Source organism: Mastigoproctus giganteus, chromosome 10, assembly GCF_048544385.1.
Source record: "Mastigoproctus giganteus isolate SK-2022 chromosome 10, ASM4854438v1, whole genome shotgun sequence".
NCBI lineage: Eukaryota > Metazoa > Arthropoda > Arachnida > Uropygi > Thelyphonidae > Mastigoproctus > Mastigoproctus giganteus.
In genome coordinates, this window is record NC_143584.1 from 21,292,332 (window position 1) to 21,313,787 (window position 21,456).

General features: G+C 39.2%; 1 protein-coding gene across 2 annotated transcripts in view; it reads right to left on the reverse strand.

Moving 5' to 3' along the window:
- Positions 1 to 21,456, reverse strand: part of LOC150078841 (low-density lipoprotein receptor class A domain-containing protein 4) — a 382,341-nt gene that overhangs the window by 247,702 nt on the left and 113,183 nt on the right. The window contains exon 2 of one of the 2 annotated variants that reach the window (XM_090382368.1): positions 6,759 to 6,917. In XM_090382368.1, the coding sequence (XP_090238494.1) occupies positions 6,759 to 6,917 (159 nt within the window). Of the gene's footprint in view, positions 1 to 6,758; positions 6,921 to 21,456 lie in introns of both variants that reach the window. The other variant, XM_090382367.1, reaches the window with a different exon arrangement.

The window sequence follows — 21,456 nt, forward strand, 5'->3', positions numbered from 1 at the left end:
AATAAGTGTCCTTATTCAGGAGACTAGTGTCAAGACGGTTAGAGTTAGAGCTGTGAAAATCGGTGGGTATGTCATTTAGGGTAGGTGGAAGCGATTTGTAGAAGAAAAAAATTAGTTCGAATTTCTGCCACTAGGGGAAAACGGAGGTGCACGTATGTAAAAGTTGCCATTTACTTCAGACACGCTGCTTACGCAAATGACATCCTGTTAGATAAAAGCAGAAAGGCAAACGCCACCGTCAATAACCATTATGGCTCTTACAAAAAAGGAACATGCTCTTTTAGTAAAACTGTTCTACCACAATAATAGTAACGCTAATGCAGCACTATGTGAATATCGGCAACTTATAAAGGTTTGCGTAAAGGACCTTTGACGTCAGTGGGGCTTCTAAAACTAATAAAGAAATTTGAAGCGACCGACCGGGGAGTTAGGTGTAATTCCAGGCAGGGGACGACCACGTATCGGAACAGAGGTAGTGGATGAAGTGGCGGTTGCAATAGCCTCCAGATCAGAATGCGAAACACTACCAGTCAGTAGTGCCAGAGGTGTGTCAAGAGACTTGAACCTTCCTTGGTCTACTGTACGTAAAGTGCTTTGAATAATTTTACGCTGGTTCCTGTACAAGATTCACGTAGTATCAGATTTAGTCTTGTGATCAGCAAAATTGAATAGACTTTGCTCTACGATTTTTGCCTCGTATGGAACTTGACGATACATGGGCTCGAATTATCTGATGAGTCACATTTCTGCAAAAAACTGCCGCATATTCTCGTCCATCTGCTGTGCACGAAAGACCACTACTAAGTCCATACGTTACAGTATGGTGTGGTTTCACAGCAGGGTTTATAATCGGATCATTTTTTTTTTTTTTTTTTTTTTTTTTGAAGAGTCTACACCTCATGGCTCCCCCACAAGGTGTACGGTAAGTAGTGCACGGTACTGCGCTCTTCTAAGAGATCACATTATTCCCGCTTTGCAAGAAAGGCAATGCTTGGAGACAGTAGTGTTCGCTGTGCTGTGCTGTGTGTGTCTGCAGTTCTGGCCAGCGCGATCAGCAGATCTCAATCCCTGTGATTTCTGGCTATGGGGGACACCTGAAAGACAGAGAAATTTCTCAGCCAAAATCAGCTACCACAGTTCAATGTCACTTTCTTGATACTGCAATCGTGATTACAGATCCAACCCTGACGGTTACAAAGATTCCTAGTTTGTGTTCCACGCATGCTCTGTGTATTTGCTTGGCCAGATTTATCTGGTCTCACTTTATTGCCAATGCTCACAGTACCAGGATTCCATTTAACCTTTCGTCGGCGCCTCCGTAGCCAGGTGGGCAGGAGCAGCAGTGCATAGCACACGCTTCTTGATTAGACCGGGGTTCGAGCCCGTGACCACCAAATACGGAAAGGTCAGGGGATGACCACTGCATACCCCCGAAGCAATATGGTCTTAGTTGCTAATGCTCCAAAAAAAAAAAAACAAAAAAACCGTTCGTCGATCATATGAATGCAACATTATGATCCATTAGGGATAAACCGGTCATCGTTTTGATGGATGCGAATGCAGAGTCCACCTTGTGGAATAGACCGAAGGCAAATCAATTCTTTCGCAACGTTTAAGAATTCTGAATACTTCTGGCCATCCTCCGACTTTGTAACCCCTCAAGGGCATTTCTACATCCATGTGTCTCTTGTTACCTCTTCCATTGCCTCTAAGATCAGTGATTGGAAACTATCCACAAGCTAGCCCACTAGCGACCATAATGTAATTACTTTGTTTGGGTGCTGATATCTGTAGAACTAGATCGGATACAACTGATAATCCTAGACATCATACAAAATCTGCCAAATGACAAATTTTTGAGAGTTCCCTCAAGTTACTTGTTTCTCCGAGGAAGTGCCTGGAGTAATGTCTACAATGGATTAGACATAATTATATCTCAAGAAATCTTGCTGATCCTAGCTTCTAGGATGGGATCCTTCATGGGATTATTTCCCATGGCATGAGCAGTCAGTCCACTTCTCCACCTATATTTCCTTTATTCTTGCTTTATTTCTTTTATCTTCCAGCTATTGGAGGGTTCCTCTGTTTGATCCTCCTCTCTTCTATTCTTTCCTACCTCTCCAGCTCCCAAACTTCTTCTATAGCCTTTTCATTTCATCCTTATTTGGGCTCTCCTGGGACTTTTGCCCTGGGTTAATCTAGCAGGTGATAGTAGATCCTAGCCACGGGCGGAGATGGGGGTGGGACGTGGTGACCAGGTGTTGCTACTTCCTATCTGCTAAGAGCCAGGTACCGGCCGACAACATAACATACCATATCACTAGCAGGACCTGCCAGAGTACAATTGACTCAATGGTAACACCCGGCTAGCCTCCACGTGGCGAGGTATGGGCAACGTCTGGTCCCATTAGGGGCCTGGCGGCCAATAAGCCGGATAAACAATGGGCACAACATATAACACTACTCATGACCCACACACTTCTAAATCTCTGGCTTTGACAGGGTACTGTCACCGATACATAGAACATTCGCGGAGATGGGAGAAATCCCAGGAGCCGCTAGACCCTCAATACCTCATACCATATCACTACACTTACACATCCAACACGCTACACACAAACGGTTTTGGCGTAAGCTTCTACACAAGATGTACAACAGCGGCTAATGGGTGGAACCCTGGGGTTCGCCAAAAAAAAACACATGAATATCCTTGCTTGATATTCCTTTTCCATAGAAGTACGGCCTGCGCTCGTCGCTCATATCACCCAGATTGAGAGAAAGAAGCGTAAATGGGAAAACAAGCAAGTTAAGTTAAGTTTCAATAAATACTTTTATGATTTCCCAAGATTTTTTTTTTCGTAACTGCACTGAATGCAACCCAATCAGGCAGACGTGCAGGATTCAGGATTATTCCAAATGTTACATCTGTAATGCGTTTCCTGATCAGTATGCATACGAATATCCCTTCTTTCCTCTGATATTTATTTATTCAGACTAACATAAATGACTTGTATTAGTCACACTCACAGAGACGATGACATTCTAATGATTGAGTGAAAATACGACGTGTTAAATAAACAATAATTAATTCATACACAACATGAAGAGGAAAAATCAAGACGGGTTAAATTTAAGATACGAGTATATCTCGAAATATCATCTTAATAATAATAATAATTCGTTTTGCACCTGGAGATTTCAGAAAGATAGCTTGAGAGGTACTACTTATTTCAGGGGCGAAAAAAGGGATATATAAGAAAGGAAGAATTGATATAGCTCAGACAGGAATTCCGGTGAGTTTACAAATTACAATAAAATTACACAGTTGCAAGTTTCATACATGTAAGACATATCACGATATGTCTTACATGTAAGACATATCACGATAACGTAGAATAAAAATGGTATTGAACACATGAGCAATTACAACAAAGAGTTCCTTACTCGTAGATCATTCTATATGATTGGCAACTAACCACAGATTCAAGCCGAAACTAAAGCAGTCCGCTGTTCGTTTAATAAAGTGTTAGACTTCCTAGGTCTTTTAAGTTGAAGGTTCACACCTCCTAAGTCTTTTAAACTTCAGACTAGGGGCGTTTCACAGGGCCGTTGCAGGAAAACGGTACTGAGTGAAATGTCATATGGCGAGGTAAGACATTCTTTCCAAGAACTCAGAAAGTTGATAATGCTTTCCAGTTCCACTGATATCTAACAGTTTTAATTTTTAGATTCAAAATATGAAGTAAGGATATCCAGCATTAAGAGAAAAATCATAATCCAAAACTTACAGTATCGAAATCCAAATATGTAAAGATTATTCTGACATTCCTCATAGACATCAAGAAAATTTTCAGGGACCAGAAAGCTCTTTTCAGTCACCGAGCTTTAACATGAAAATGAAATTGCAATGTGTCGATGCCTTCATTAAGACTTCTCCTGTTATTTAAAATTTTAAATTCAGTATATGTGAAATGGAAAGGAGCCACGGCAAAAAACATTTGATCACATTTTTTAAAGCAAGAATAGTGAATTATATCATGCAAACAATACACAGGGTGATAATAATCGAAGCGCATCACTTTGACCGCCTATATGTGGTGACCATGAATCGGCCAGAAATTAAATTTGGAATATACAGATTGCATCAATGTCTAGACCAGGAGTGTCAAACTCGTGTTGCATCACCGGCCATATAAGCTATTTTGCATTAGGCTGAGGGCCACATGCCTTCAATACTCAAAAAATAAACAAAATACAATTTTTTGAATTACTGTATTTAGTATACAGATAACCTGTAAATTAAAAATATTTTACAATATTTAATAAAAAAAATAAACAATAAAACCACAGTTTATTATTATATCATTTTTTAGAGGCACTTGGCATCGTTTTCCACAAAGCAGATAATCAAAATTTGGTTGAATGTCTTGAGCTGATGTAATCTTTAAGATTGATGATAGATGGTGATCGGTTAATCTTGACCTTTCTGGAGTTTTGTTGTTTTCCATCGAAGAAAACAATTGCTCGTATAAGTATATACTCCCAAACATAGCCAATATATTAGTAGCGAAAGCTAACATTTTGGAAATCGATCTGCAGGTAAATAAGTGTAAAAGTCTGGAATTCCAACTTCCGTATATTTTTGTTTTAGCAAAGAGTCATACTGGATTTCAATGAATTCCATTTGTAAGCTCCCATCAACAATTTCAATATCAATAGACATAGGCGAAGTAAAAAGACGAAACTCTAATTCGCAGTTTTTGAAATCAGAAAAATCTATCTTCTAACAACTTAATTTGGTGTGTATATTCCGTAAATTTTAAGTCAGGTGATTTTAACAACAGAGATTGGCAAATTTTAAAATGAGACAAGTTTTCTTTTTCTATTTGTTTGTGCCAAAGTAATAATTTTTCTTTGAAAACATTAATATTATCAAATAACATTGTAACAATGTGATGTTTTCCTTGAAGTTTAAGATTAAATTGGTTAAAATGACTTGTAATGTCAACTGAGAAGGGCAGATCCTTTATCCATTGTACATCTTTTAATTCAGTACATTCATAATTCTTTGTCTCCAAGAACATTACGATTTCATTCAGCAGCTCGAAGAATCGTTTTAAAACTTTATGACTCGAAATCCATCGAACTTCTGTAAATAGGGTAGATCAGTGTGTTCGCTTTCTGTCTTCCAGAAATGAAACAAATTATCGATGATTAATTCCACGTGCTCGAATAAAATTTATAATTTTGGAGACTTTTTTTTTTTAGCACATGTCCGATATTTAAAACCTTGGAATATAATACTTGATGGTGAATAATGCAATGAAAATGTTCGAAATGATTATTACCATGTTGCATGCTTCTTTTTAGTTTTGCAACGACACCCTTAGTAATGTACCCATCATGGCAGGTGGGCCATCAATTGCAAGACAAACCAACTTGTTCAATGGTAATGTGTATTTATTCAGAATTTCCACGAGTGCACCAAAAATATCAGCTCCAGTGGTTGTATCATGCATAGGAATAATTTCTAAAAGCTCTTCACTTACTTTCAAGTTCACATCACACCCACGAATAAAAATGGCCAGTTGAGCAATATCTCAAATGTCTGTACTTTCGTCAATTGCAATAGAATAAGCTTCGAATGTGGATATCATTGAATTGAGCTGATTTCTTAAATTCTCAGCTATTTCATCGATCCTATTAGCTATTGTGTTTCTACTTATCTGGACACAACACTTCCACTATTTTAATTAAACACTCACTAATAAAATCTCCTTCTGTAAAAGGTTTTGATTTGCTTGCAATTAAATGTGATAACAAGTAACTAGCTTTTACAACTGCTGTATTTTCCTCAGAAGGTTTGGTAAACAAGTTTTGCTGTTTTTTTTTTTGATTTTGCTGATTTGAATTCTAAAACTTACTTTGACGATATTTCTCAACGTATTTATCATAGATTTCTTTATGATGTGTATCATAATGTCTCCTGATATTGTATTCTTTGCAGACTGAAATAGATTTACTACATATTAAGCATACATTTTGCTCTTTTTCTGGATGCAGTAATAGTCTAGCTCCCATTTTTCTTGGAAGTTAGGGCGTTTTTCGATTGTTTTTTTCTTACTCATACTGTTATTAGGGGTTGACATAATGTTTATTATTATGCGTCTTTTTCATTTAATACAAATAAAACACAAAATTAACTGCACACAAACACATAAAAATATAATTCACGAATATACAATTGAGCAAACACTGCGGTCTGTAGTATTCGAAGCTGCAGGCGGAGGCTTAAAAATGAAATATTATGTCCTATCTTTTCTCTCTTTTTCGAGCGCTGCACTGAAAATTGCTTAAATGTAAAATTCGAAATAAATTATGTGAAAATAAAAATAAACTTGATCAGTATTTTTTTTTCCATTTATTTTAATTAAAAAAAAAAAAAAAGAATTTCAAGAAATCTCGGCGGGCCGCAGCCTTTTTGTTGGTGGGCCGCGGGTTTGACATGCCTCCTCTAGAGTCCCTAGACATGATGTTTCAAACTATATCTCTGGAAACTCATGGTTTTCCACTATAGGCGGTCTCCCTATATGTTGCAAATATGATATAGAGGTCTTTCTTCCATTTTTTAAATCGGCTGATGTATGAATTATTAATTACATACCAGACAATTAATATTCACGTTTTAACAACTTACACGTATTTTGTATTTAAATTAATTCATTCAGGAAATTTAATTTAGTAGAACTTGGACTTACCATCCTGAGTCCCCGATAGACTCTGGCCCACAGGAGTAGCTGAAGGAGCTGCTGGGCAATCCTTTTCATCACTTTCATCTGGGCAGTCGACTTGGCCGTTGCAGACCAGAGCCCAGCTTGGCAAGCAAGTCGTATCGAGGCAAGTGTATTCGCACGGACCTACTGCAAAAAATATATAAATAAATAAAATAATAATAAATAAAAATAAAATAAAGAAATTTACTTTGTGTAACAATCTAGGTGTCTCACCCGTTAAAAAGCAAGTAATATTTCGGTATAAGCATTGATCGGAAATTAAACATTGCAGAAGCAATTACATGGAAAGAAATTTTTATGTACAGTTATGGAACATGCACTCTTTGTGGCTTAAATTCGATCGCCCAATATACACGTTGCTGCCGACGTACGTTACTCCAGGATCGCGGCCAATTCATATATATGAAATGACTACCTGTACACTGTTTCTTCCTATATTTGCCCTAAGCCAATTGCGGCACCATCATTTAATCAAATTGTTTATGTCAAATGTTAAAGAAATGCGGGCATTGTGCATATAAGTTGAAACTGCTCGACGAACGTCAATGTCTCTTTCGAATCACTGCCTGAAAATGTTTTTAGATATGAAATAAGGTGCTATACAACTAGCTACATACAGCGTAAAGAATATTCCAGCCAAATTTTTCCAACAGTGATTCTGTCCATGTGTCATGTGCAATATGGCATAATTGCGAAAAAGATGAATTCTACAAGTAAGCAATTCAGGTCTCTTCCGTCTTATGCTTCCCATATAAAATAAAAATAAATTTTCTGTTTATACTCCGGCACGACAACCAAGTCAGTAGAGTTTACAATAAATCGTCAATACAAATATTTATCGTATTTAGTAGTCACGGGCTTGAACCCCGGTCCACTCAGGAACGCGTGCTATGCACTCTCGCTCCTGACCACTGGGCTACGTCAGGCCATCTGCTCTGTACCACAGTTGTTATAATCATCGTCCTACCCACACCGAGTGGAAAAGGTCCGGGTTCGAAATCCGTAAATGAGACCAAGAACCTTTATGTTTTTTTTTTTTTTTAACTCAATGGCTGAACTAGTCGTTCACAGGCGTGGATGGCAACGTTTCACCTCCTCAAGAAACGAGTTTTTCGTCCAGCAAAACAGGCAAATCGACCAGAGAACACACGCAATTTATGGGCATAATACACATGGGCTTATATAAGTTAGGTCTTGGGTGGCCTAATATGATAGATTTTTATTATTTCATTTATTATTTTTTTTTTAATGCTTCCCGTGACCTTCGTAGTGGCATCGCACAGTATGCGTTAATCGTTGTTCTTGTTCAATGAAATTGAAGTGTAGAAAGTCATTGAATATTCCAAAAAAAAAAAAACAAAAAAAACAGTTGCTATAACTTTTTTTTACCTGAGGCAGATACGAGGTCCTTTCGTTTCTTAAGCAAAGTAGTGATGTACCCATATTTTTTCAGAGTAATTATGTTATGCACAGGTATCATGCTCTTCTTATGAGCATTTCTGCTGAAGTGTAAGACAAGTACAGGCAACCCCCGTATAACACGGTTTCGCTCTAACACAGTTATAGAATTTCGGTAAATCTAGCATAACAGGGTATTTTTGAGCTTTTGTGCGGGGAAAAACCCTGCTATTATGTTGGAATTAAATTTTCAACATTTCCACTCTTTTTGAATCCCTGCTGTTGACTTGCTAGTCAAAAAAAAATATTGAGAAATCCCTGTATTTTATTTTGTCGAGAAATACTGCAGTTTTATATAAATTACAGCCTATTTAGGTTTATAAACTTATATTAATAGCCAAAAGGTCAGAAAAAATTGATTAGTGGCCCTTATTAGCAATTAATGGATTCAATAAATGTGGCTCGATGTTGTCAAATAAACACGAAATTCAAATGTTTCTCTTCGTAGATACAGATTGCCAGGATCAGCCCGACTTTGTTCTTATGGTGGAATGTTAACGGAAAAACATTCCGTACTTATCTTTAACCTCCCTACTAAGGAAGAAGGGGCGAAATAGGAAGGGGGAGGAGAGAAGTCGTGCTGTAACGAAGTAACTAACTTTGCAGGTCGGTCATAGATATCACGTGTTAACTGCCGAAACTGACATCCGAAACGTCCTCTGCTGAAAGATCGACAACCATCGTACATCAGCTTGCAGTTGTATGCAGGGTGGAAAGAAATCCCTACGCAACTCCAATTTTCTTTTTTGTTTGTTTCGTTTATTTTTGCTTTATGCTGCGCCTTGTTGTCGACGCAGGCAAAGATAAACTTCGTCCAACTTCCCCACCCACGTTTGCAACTCCTATTTGATCAGGTTGAAATGTCTTGTTCCATAGGGTTATGAACGAAGCACTTTACCGACCTGAGGATTAACTTAATGTTCCGTAAGGGGATGAAACTTGAGCTCTCCTCTGACTAGTTTCGTACAGCGCTCCTGGAATATATATATATATATATATATATTTTTTTTTTTTTTTTTTTTTTAACGGAAGAAGACCATTTTAACACCGGTAGCTTGTAGGTACAACATATACGTATCCTGTGTCGTTTATCCCTGCAGGAAAAGTAATTTTCTCTACTCACCTGGAAATCTCACAATGATTGGACGGACATAGAATAGAAAGGCATAGGGCGGAACATTTGATAGATGAAGTACACTTTAGTACTCTGAAAATGCGGATTTTTCTCTCTACCGTTTCCCCTCCTCCTTCCCTCCGAAGCGCACGTGCACACACATATATTATTTCTTTTTGCAAGTGATTGTGATCTTCGAGAAGGATGAGTGGATGTAGCTTGCGTTCTTTTCTATTCACCTTTCAATTCTCCACTTTAAATCCTTCTATCACCTGCTCTCGTCTGATCTCTCTCTCTCTCTCTCTCTCTCTTCCTCTTCTCTCTCTCTCTGTATTACAGTACAAATCCGAATATCACTTTCAAAAAAACCAGCCAAATATTCAGAATTCTGTAAACCTTGCGCATTATTGTTAGTGATTATTGCTACCCTCCGTCTCAAAATAGCAGATATCTAAATACTAAAGCAATGCTGTTAAAATTAGTATAGTGCTACTGCACAACATATGCATAACTGCCGAATTAACAGTTTATCTTGTTGAAACTCCTTATATCTCGTTAAATGGGATTCACACTGTATGTTCTTGATATGGAGAGTATAGCTTTCCATGTGGTGCTGGAGAAAAATTTCGTTGCATCTTGAACACTGATAAGTGACGTACGGACTTTTCAGAAATACAGATTTCAAGTTCACATATTTTTTTGATATTTCAGGCTTTTTTTGTATATCATAATATGTCAGACTTACAAACTTCTTAGTTTAATTAGGCGTTCGTCAGTTGTTTTACTAACTCCCTATTTACTCAGTTGTTGTCATCTTCCCAGGGAATAGGGAGGAAAACTTCAAAAGACTATGATAAAAATGAACAGAAATTTTGTCATATACAGACACCGAATACACTTTACCAAGAAAATAAATAACAGTATTAAAATCTTTATTGTAAACACATATACAATATTTGCCATAACGGAAAATGCCGACAAGAGCATAAAAGGAAGGCGAGTGCACGTCCCCAGATAATAAATCTGCAGGCATAAATTAGAGTCAACTAATTGGAAAAATAACGACCAGTAAAATGAAGTTACGTAAATACGCCCTTTAATTAACAGGTAAAAAGGCATGTTTACACTTTATAAATCAACCTGGACATGGATGAAATTGATTCACTACTGGTACAAGGTCCACGTTCTCAAGAGAATCCATTACGAAAGGTTAATGCGTACGGCAGTTAACTTTCAAAAAATGATAATGACTGATATGAATGTTTTTTGTTGGCCCTAAATCTCAATAAGTACTGATTGAAAAAGTGATTCTAGGGCGAGTTTCACAATTTCTATTATATGAATAAAAATCGTGGCCGATAATGAAATATGTAAAAGGACAAAAATTCGGACAAGGAAGAAATAAAGTTACTAAGAACACATATGATTGTTGCAGAATGAAACTTCTATGCAGCAAAAAACATACGTCAAGTAATCAAAAGCATTCGGACAAAACAACCTTCTTTTGATTTCGACTTGAACCGAGAACACAATCGAAATCTAATGGCCTCAGAGACTTTAAGTCCCTCATTTCGATCTGATCTTCACCGCTTCTGTAACATCGATTTCATAATGTCAGACTTCCAAACTCCTTGGTTTAATTAAGCGTTCCTCCAAGGCTTTTAAGAGTGACACAGATATCTTTCTTTACAAGCAACTTATATTTCCAGTTTCTGACTACTTGATACCATCAGCAACGCTTTCTCCTCAACAGCAAACCTTTTTCAAAGACCACCAGAGCAAAGTCAAATCAAATTATACAAATACATATGCTTTCAAAATCATGTTGCCTTTAACTGGCGAAACTATGAATCACTTTGCCACTGTTCTACAGCCGTCCCTCTCTGCAGTAGACAACTCCACGAGTTACTTTTAGTTTACAGTGTCATACTTTATTATTAATTCTCCACCTCTTCTTGAACAAACACCTTTCACTATACCCACCTGTATTCTCGTCATACAACTTATTTCTCAATGCCTAACCTTCATGCTTATCATTTATTTGATAGTTCCCATGTCCTTCAGAATAAACATCAAATGGATTACACGCTTAACCCATTATATATAAGAAATTACTCTTTCCTTTCTTTCACTAAGCCTGTCAAATACTATATAAGTTCCAATCTATTACCTGAACATTCTCACCTGCCTTTAGGGAGCTGCCGTCTAGGTGAGAAACATGTATATAAGAATGACAGGACAGGAATGTGATAAAAAAAGTTCACAGACTGCATTAAATTATTTTTGTCGCTAATCAGTTATTCCATGATATCATCTCCGAATAAGTCCCTTTGAGACTCGAAACAAGGAGTCGAGAGATTCTGCCACCGTTGTAAACGTTACTGGAGTTCCTATTTTTTGATCTCTTACAATGCATCATGAAATTTTTTAAACTGCAATTTGTGGTCATGTTACTCTTGGCCAGAAATTGTCACTAATTCAGACTACTGTCCCCACATTAACCCCAGAATGCCATTTTTCACTCATTCGGAACCCACCGTAGAGCTTCTTTGCAGAAACGTTGGCTGGAAGTTTGACTTACAAGGAAACGTTCAACAATATCGTGCTGAACCTACCCCCACACGAATAGATACTGTAAAGAGATAATATAAAAAAAAAAAAAAAAACAGCTGCCGATATAAACTGTATGGCAAAAATATTTTTCAAAAATTTACTATATTTTTGAAAAGATTATACTGTATACAAAACATTAGCTTACCGCTAGCTTTGCTGTTGATAAGTGAGCAAACAAGCGAGCCGTTCGCATTCTGTCATGCAAGATAAGCATGACATAAGTACATGTGACACATAATAGCCAACAACTAATGAAGCTGAAACACGTTATTAAGTATTTTCATAAAAAAAATTTAATTTTTTGTGTCTCACAGTTTTTATCTGTAGCTGATATTTTGCAAGTTATCCAATCTTGTATCTTGAAGGATTCTTTTGTCAGACGAATAAATTCTTGATGTACAATCCCGCCTAAGTCAAAAACACGACCGACTTGCTCCTGACGTTCGAATGAACTCACTTACACTAGACTGAATGTGAGAAAATTCCTGGCCATGAAAACATTGCTGGGGTTCCTCACTCTCCGTATTCTCATATCTAAGATCTTTTCTTTCTCCATGATTTCCTATTTTTTCTGGAAACTATAAAGTTTTCACTGAAAGGGCGTACATTAGAGCTCCATCCACGTGAAAGTTTCCTGTAGTTTCTCTGTTCTGTATCCTTTTGAGTTACAGAACTTGTCCAGATCAATTGCTAGTTTGTTGATCAGCTGGATAGTGTTTCCGGGGAACTTAGCACTCAGGCGACCTAGATTGTCTAGCCCTGTTTGAAGAGGAAGCCGAGGGTCCGTCTGGCAGCGTCCTGCTGTCCTTGGAGTCCTAACGATGTCGTCCATTCTGGGGGCATCTATGCGTCCGGTTATGAGTTTAGTAAGTGTTGAATATTTTGTGCAGCAATCTGATGTTTCCACGGTATCACGTCTAAATTCGAGTAGAGCACCGATCTAGAGATGGTATTCTGTCTCCCTGTTATTCTGTTAAGACATTTAAGGATCCAGTACTCTAACCCGAGAAATTTGATGAAGTGGGTTTTGGGCGCTGAGGACCATATGATGGAGGAATATAATGGAATGGATAAAGGCAGCGTTGGACATATCGGATGATTAGCTGAGGATCATGTATTCCTGTGAGCTCTTCGCGTAGCAGCCACATTGCTGCATAGGTCTTCATTTTGGTGGCGCTTAAATGCTGCTGAAACGTGAGGCACTCATCCTACGTTAAGCCTAAGTGCTTATGTGAGATGACTTTTGCTACAGGTTCCCCTGCGATACAGATTTGTATGTTGTTCCTTAACTTTTGTTTGTAAAGGTAATTTGGGCCGATTTAGCCTGATTAAGTTCTAGATTGATTGTATATAGATAAATTTCTGGTTGTATTTTTTGATTGGCCAGTTTATTGATGGTAGCTGCTTGATTAGGATTAGATGACGTTATATAGAATTTAATGTCGTCCGCGTAAGACAGAAAGTCTTGCTGTGATACAAGGAAGGGTTCAAGGGCTACAGCGAACAGTAAGGGGGAAAGGACCCCTCCCTGTGGTACTCCTCTAGTGACCAGGCACCTATATTGATAGTTTTTATGAGTGATTATAAGCTGTCTATGTTTTAGAAGTGCTTGTAAAATTCGTGAGCATTACCAGTCACGTTGAGAAAGTGTTTGGAATTTCCCAAAAATAACAGGAGGGAGTACATGATGAGAGCCTTGTCAATCAATTTGGCCTAGGAGAGATTGCACAAGGTTCAAGGAATATAATTTTTCTCAACGTGGTCTGTGCTTGTTAATAGGTGAGACTGTTTTTACAGGAAGAGGATGCACTTAAATAGAAGGGGAGTAAGTATATTTGCTGATGCTATGGAGGCAGTGTAAGGTGGTCTGGAAACCCATAGTTTGGTGGGAATATATAAACTAACAGTTAAACAGCAGCCGTAATCAAAGATGATTTGATCGTTGCACTGCTTCTATTAGGAAGACAAGGTGTGGAGGACTATAAGGCCTGCCTGAGGTATGGAACAAGCAAATCTATGGGCTGTGTTAGGGCTACTAAGAGAAAAAACAGGCGAATATGCACTCAGTGATCACTGAATTATGACCAACTGTAGTACACTCAGCGATCACTGAATTGTGACCACCCCATCTGTAAATGACTGTACAGCATAGCTCGCTGTATGAAAAGCAGAACAGTTTCGTACGCTAGAGTAGTGATAATTTGCATCTGGTCGTGCAAGTCAGAGTGATAAAATAGCAGTTATGGGAAGTAGTAAAGATATCACGTAGTTTCAAAAGAGCATAATTATGAGAGCTTGTGTGTTCGGGGGGGGGGGGGCTTCCATATCGTAAACGGCATGTCTTGTCGATTGCTCACGGCCCACTGTGGATAAGGTGTACAAAGAATGGTGTCAAACGGGTCACACCACCTTCCGCCGACAGAATTGTAAAGGATTACCAAGGGTGGGTGCTCGTGTGGTGAGCAAAGGGTGCATCGCGTTGTACGGGCTCAACAGCGGTCACAGTACGACAGATGACATCACAATACAATATGGGGATTGCAAGAACAATACCCCAAATGACAACGCATCGCACACTGTGACGTATGGGGTTCCCACAGCAGCGGACCCAAGAAACACCTCTCCTCACCGCTGATCATCGATAGCAAACGCTGCGGTGTCAACAACACGCTGGTTGGACACTGGAGGACTGGTAATGATGTGCTAATCAGATGAGTTCACCTAGTGCAACAGGCCGATGGACGCCTTCATCCATCGGCCTGTTGGCCGATGGATGAAGGCGTCTTCATCCATGGCGCAAAAAACAAGAGTCCATGGACCCATCGTGCATGGTGTCCACCATCCAGGCAAGTGGCGGTGGTCGCATAATATGGGGCACGTTTTGCTGCCAAGAAATAGCACCCTTGGTGCGTATGGACCAATATTTCACTGATGAGGTCTACCAAACTATTATTTTTAGGCCACCTGAATAATTAAATTCATCTGCCGTGCTATGTGTCTGATGTCTGTTAATTGTGTGTATTCTATGGCAATTTGTATGTTTTGCTGGACGAAAACCCCCCAATTTTTTGGGGGATTAGGAAACGCAGGAGTATTAAATGTATTGATAAGAGCTCGGGGCTGGTTTCCCCTCCGCTATCCATGGATATCCTCTTAACAGCAGTCCTTTGTCTCTCAATTCAGACCTCTTCAGATGTTTCAAGGAGATTCCATTCAGCAACTATGCCACCCGATTTATTCAATGTTCTCTGCAGTGTTACTTTTAGCTCCTACTATGTCCCCTTATCAAAGTAACTCTTCAAGACCCTTCTGCACGATGAAGGGTGACACTTCACTAATTTCCTTTTATCTTGTTGAATGCATAATAAGAAAACGAGGTAGAGGAGGCTGTGCAGCTTCAGTTCGATGATTCTTAGTGCTTGTTATACGAGCTTATATTTTCACGTATTTCGCGGTCAGGTTGAGATCCCAGAAGAAGAAGAAAGATTTAAATTACTGATTGGAGTATGTTAAAAAAAAAAAGTTCAGCATCATTAAGGCTCTTCACTCACCATGGAGCCTTATAAGGGAATGTCCAATCACGAAATAGCAGGTAGTGCGTACGCAAGTGGGACGCCAGAGTTATCCATATATACAGCGGGTCTTAATCCTGTCTCATGGCCAAAGAAAACGATAGCTATTGGCATACAATTAACCCTAGCAAGTGGACTTGGCAGCCGATTGATCCTAAACAGGCCAACACAGCACCTCCCGGCTTGGCCGAAGCAGGAACCGGAGCGGTGTTTTAAAGCTGGGCTCTTCAATTACCGGGCTGTTCCATTCCTGAAAATTCGCCGGGTGCAACCCACGGAAAATATGCCGGATTCTAGCGATGGCCTGAAGATAGAGATATAGGCAGTGTTCTCAGCAAGAGAGCATCCGTCGCCCAACATCCTTGGTTTTCTGGATTTCGTTGGACTGCTTCATATTGTATGTCCACCATTCTGACCCGACCGACTTTCCTCCTCCTCCTCCTGGTTGTGTCGTATATCATTGGTGAAGGTGTTCAGGAGCTGGTATGGCGTTGAATCCCAGTGATGGTTTCAGCAATATCACTGGGAGGTCTCCTCACCACGTACAGTTGCCCATATTGAGAGAGGAGAGTTATTAATGGGCATTGCTCTTCTTGAAATAACGTTATTAGTGGAATTTCTCAAGATTCAATGCCGGACCCCCCTTTTACTTTCAATATTTAATAACGATATTGATTTAGGCATATCAAGCTTAATGTCTAAGTTCGCAGATGATACACAGGTTGGCAGGGTGGTTAATAACAGGAATCAAGGAAAACTATTAAACGCCTAGTAGTATATCTTGAAAAAAACATTAGGCAAATGGACTGAAAAGTGGTAAATGAGATTTAATATCGAGAAATACAAGGTACTGCTTATAGGTAGTAATAATCCCAGAATAACATACCAATTTGGTGGTACCACACTCAAGGTGGCAGAGGACAAAAAAAGACCTAGCGGCAATTGCAATTCTGATATGAAGTTCTCTAAACAGAACAAACAGGCTGCTAGGACAGCTCAGGAATTCTGTCAATGCTATGCAGGAATTTTTCAGTAGGGAAAATAAAGTGATTAAAACAGTGTGCCTGTTGTATAAAGCGATGGATAGACCACACCTTGAGTACTACATCTGATGGAACTCGTGCAGAGAAGAGCAACAAGATGATTGGTCAGGGATACAAAAGGCACTCTCATAAAGGACTTCAGCTTAGCGAATTGCAGCGTCCAGAAACTAATCTGCGAGGAAACCTGATTGAAGTGCTTAAGGTTTTACATGGATTAAGTAAATACTGTAAATTGAGTAAAGTAAATACTGATGGCATCTTTAATCTTTCTCGGAGAATACACATGAAGGGACATAAATGGATATAAATTGAAAAAGGATGTCTGCAGGGTAAATGTGCGAAAGTATTCTTTCAACCAGAGAGTAACTGATTGTTAACTACCACCTGGTATTGTAGAAGTGGGTAGTTTGAATAAATTTAAGGAAAAATTAGACCAACTTTTAGAGAATATGTATAGATGAGAAGGGTAGGGTTTTTTTTTTTTTTGTTTTTTTTTTTACGAAAGCTGCATAACCTCGCTTCCTCAGAATAATCTGAAAAAGCAGCAATGAATTTGGTCAACATTAACACCGTAGAATATTTCGTGTCAAATGTGCGTGTGCTTCTTTATTAGACCGGGGTTCGAGCCCGTGACCACCAAATACAGAGCATGCGGAAAGGTCAGAGAATGACCACCGCATATCCCCGGAGCAATATGGCCTTAGTTGCTAATGCTCCTAAAAAACCAAATAACAACAACAGGGTATCAGATATACTATATTTACTTCAGATCTTCAAATGATATCTTCATTTGAAGATCTACAAGGTTCATGCCCGGTGAACGGGGAGGCCGTTCCATGTGGTAAAACCTGCGGAATGCTCTTTGAACCATGTTCTAATCACCACGGCTCTGCGGGGAGGCGCATTGTCCTGCTGGAAAAGTCCATTGCCCTGTTGGTGCACGATAACCATGAAGGGATGTAGATAGTCTGCAAGGATGGACAAGTAACCTGGACTGTTCAGAGAAGCGTCTAGACGTTAGATACGTTGGAACGCATCTTGTGCGTCTAGCGTTAGATAAGTTAGACACGTTCAACTGGCACACGTTGGGTCAACAGACCCAACGTGTGCCAGTTGAACATGTCCCAGACAATTACCGACCGTTCACCTGCCTAAACAGTTCCTTGTTGACATGACGGATGCATAGCTTCGTGCTGGTTTCCGCCAGATATGCACACTCCCGTCCGCTCGAAATAACTGGAAACGGGACTCATCGGACCAGGAGACTCGTCTCCAATCATCCAAGGTCCAATGTCGATGTTTTTTCGCCCAGTTGAGGGGTAGAGTGCTGTGTCGACGGCTTCCATAACCTATTGCGGCTAATGATCACCTGATGGTCTTGGTCTAGTGGAGATGTTTCTGGCATCTCCTTCATTATAGTCGGCGGTGAGTTGTGCCACTGTCGCTCTCCGGTTGGCCGAAACAATGCGAGACAGACTTCGATGGCCATGTTCATCCACCACCTTTCTCCGCCCACAGCGCTGTCCAATGAGATGTTATTCCGGAAATGGCGTATTCCCGGTAAACGCTTGGTACTGTCGAACGGGGACAGTATAATTTCTGTACCACTTCCGCGATAGAGTGACCCATGCGCCGACTACCATCCCTCTTTCAAAGTCGGTTAACTCACGACGTTTACCAGGCATATTATAGCCATAGCAACTTATGTACCATTAAACTTCCATAACAACAACAAACAACACGACGTTTACCCACGCTGCCATCGAATTACTGTCTACGTGAATGCAGTGATGTAGTGTACCTACTATATACCTGCCAAGCAGTGGGTTCGTCCACTAGCTGGAGAGGTGACAGCTAGTGGACGCCAGATATGCACACTCCCGACCTGATTTTTCTCAGAATTCATAGGAAATCAGATATCCCATGAATTCTGTCCTTTCAGTGTACATAGTATAAAGTATATGATTTATGAAGATGTTTGCTTCCAATAGTATATTATTAAAACAACTTTATATAAACAGTGACTTACCAGAACTCTGGTATCTTTTTATTAGCTTTTACATTGAAATAATTCATTGTAAAGTATTGAATGACGTATCCATTATGTTCCTATAAAATTTAGAACATGATGGATACGTCACACATATTCTAGACAGCTTTTTGGTACAAATTTTAGAATTGAATATGTTCGTTAGAATCCTGATGATTGATTATATTTAAAAAAAACTTAAATTTAAATATTATAATAAGTATGATTTTAATCTGTTTTACTCCTGTTGATGCCAATTCCAAATAAGCCATAATTCCAAAGAATTAGAGGAAAATCTAAATCAGTTATGCAAAATTAATAAGGATTTCGGACTAAAGATGAATATGGCTAAAACAAAAGTAATGATGAACAAGTATGCCACAGAAAGGGATATAATGATTGAAGGAGCAGTCATTGAAAAGGTGGATTCATATACTTATCTGGGACAAGTCATTAGCTATAATAATGATAAATGGCTGGAAGTCAAGAGAAGGATAAATTTCGGATGGATAGCATTCAGGAAATATAGTCACATACTGAAGAGCAATATTCAAATTTGTCTGAAACAAATAATGAACCAATGTATGCTCTCCACCATTACTTATGGAAGTGAAACTTGGGCACTCACTAAAAGAATGGAAGAGAAGCTGAAAACTACACAGCGAAGAATGGAACGAATTATATTACGAATAAGATTGTTAGATAAGAAGAGAAATACATGAATTAGGCAGCAAACACAAATAAAGGACATTCTTATCAAAACTAAAGAACTGAAATGGACTTGGCCAGGGCACATAGCTCAAAGACATGATGACAGATGGACTAAGAAAATAACAGAATGGTAACCAAGTGGAGCTAAAAGAAAACCTAGAAGGCAACAACGGAGATTGACAGATGAAATTCACGAGTTTGTGGGTAGTAAATGGATGGCCATTGCACAAAACAGAAGAAACCGGAAAGTTGCTTGAGAGGCCTTCGTCCTCCAGTGGATTGAAAACTGCTGATTATAATGATACAAATCTGTATTACATTTAAGTTTTGAAAATTGTATTTATTATGCATGAATTGTAACTACAGCCAAAATTATCGATAAAGCATCCTCTAACATAAATTTAGCTCTCTGAAATTCTTACTACTCGGACTTTTAATAACCCAGTTAGTATCAATCGCCCATAGATGGTTTCTTCACCTCACCTCATATTTGGGACGTAATATCCCGTAACGTATGTTGTTTACACTGGTGTGCAAAATTTAAGGACCAGTCAGGTTTTCACCTATAGCTTCTCATAGGAGTGACATGGATACGGGAAAGGCATACCAAAGGAACCTCGTGAATTACAGAAACGATGAAGGAAACAACACCGACACAACAACGGAAACAAAACGGTACAGAGGGCTTTTATTCAAAAATGGCAACATAGCACTGGCTGCCATGATACAGATGCATCACTGCCAAAGATGGAACAAAGGGAAGAGGTGGTCCTCAGTACGAGAAATGACCACCTCTAATGTCGATGCAGGCTTCGCACCGCCTGTCTATACTTAGAACAACGTTGTTGATAAGTTCTTGCGGTAACATCGTCCATTCTTCTGTCAGCGCCATCTTCAGGTGATGAACATTTTCTGGTGGGTGTGGACGTGTCGCTAGGCGTCTCCCTAGAGCGTCCCATATGTGTTCCATTGGATTTAGATCGGTGGAACGGACAGGCAATCCATACGAACAACGTCCTCACTTTCCAAAAGCATATCAACAGCTGCAGTGCGATGTGGTGTGGCGTTTCATCCATAAACACGAACTCGGGGCCAATGTCACCTCGAAACAGACGCACATGGGGAAGGATTACCTCAGTACAGTAGCGTGCACCGGTTACAGTACCGCCTTCCAGTATCTGGAGTTGTGTACGTCCATCTAAGATAACGCCTCCCCAGACGAGAACATCTCGACCGCCATATCGATCCCTTTCAGTGATGTTTTCGGGGTGACCCTCTAGAGAGGTAATCTCCCCAGAATCTCTCGCCAGATTAGCTGACGTCCAGAATCGCTGCTGAGACTGAATCTACTCTCATCAGTAAAGAGTATCTTAAGTAAAGATTTTGTGGTTGTAACCTTTAGAAATAGTGTTGGTCCTTAAGTTTTGCACACTAGTGTATATTGTTCTCAACCATATGTGGGAATTTGAATTGTTTTAATTTGAAAAGGCACAATTACCAAAACTGGGAAGGATAACTATGATTTTTGAATCAAGTTGAGGTAAAAAAAAAAAAGCGGGTAAAATAAGTACACAAAATAACTCCCTTCCCCTCGTCAATGCTGTAGAAATAATTATCCACATGAGAAAAAATAATCACCGTTTAGTTGAGCTGTAATTATCAACAGAAGATCGTCCAACATAAATTAGACCTCTCTGAAATTCTTGGTACTCGGACTTTTAATAATGCAGTCAATGTCAATCGTCCATGGTTTGGATGGTTTCCTTACCTAAGATCTTTCAAGGTTAAATTTACTTTTGAAAGTTAATTTTCTTTAACTTAATCCTTAAATCTATGTGTTACACTGGTAGATCACAGGCTCCGAATGTACTGCCTGATCAAACCTTTTGCTTTTTTAATGTCTCTTTTCTCTATCTCACTTTCAATTTCACGCAAACCTTCAACGCTGATTATTCAAAGGCCCGAAATTGCTTCTCTGCTTTTCACCCCTTATTTCCTCTCTTTTCAATTTAATTATCCTTCCTCATTTTCATGTTAACCCCGCTCCCCACCCATAAGGATAGTGACTAACTCCACAGCAATTAACAAACGAACATTTTCATTTTAGGTTCATTACACTGAC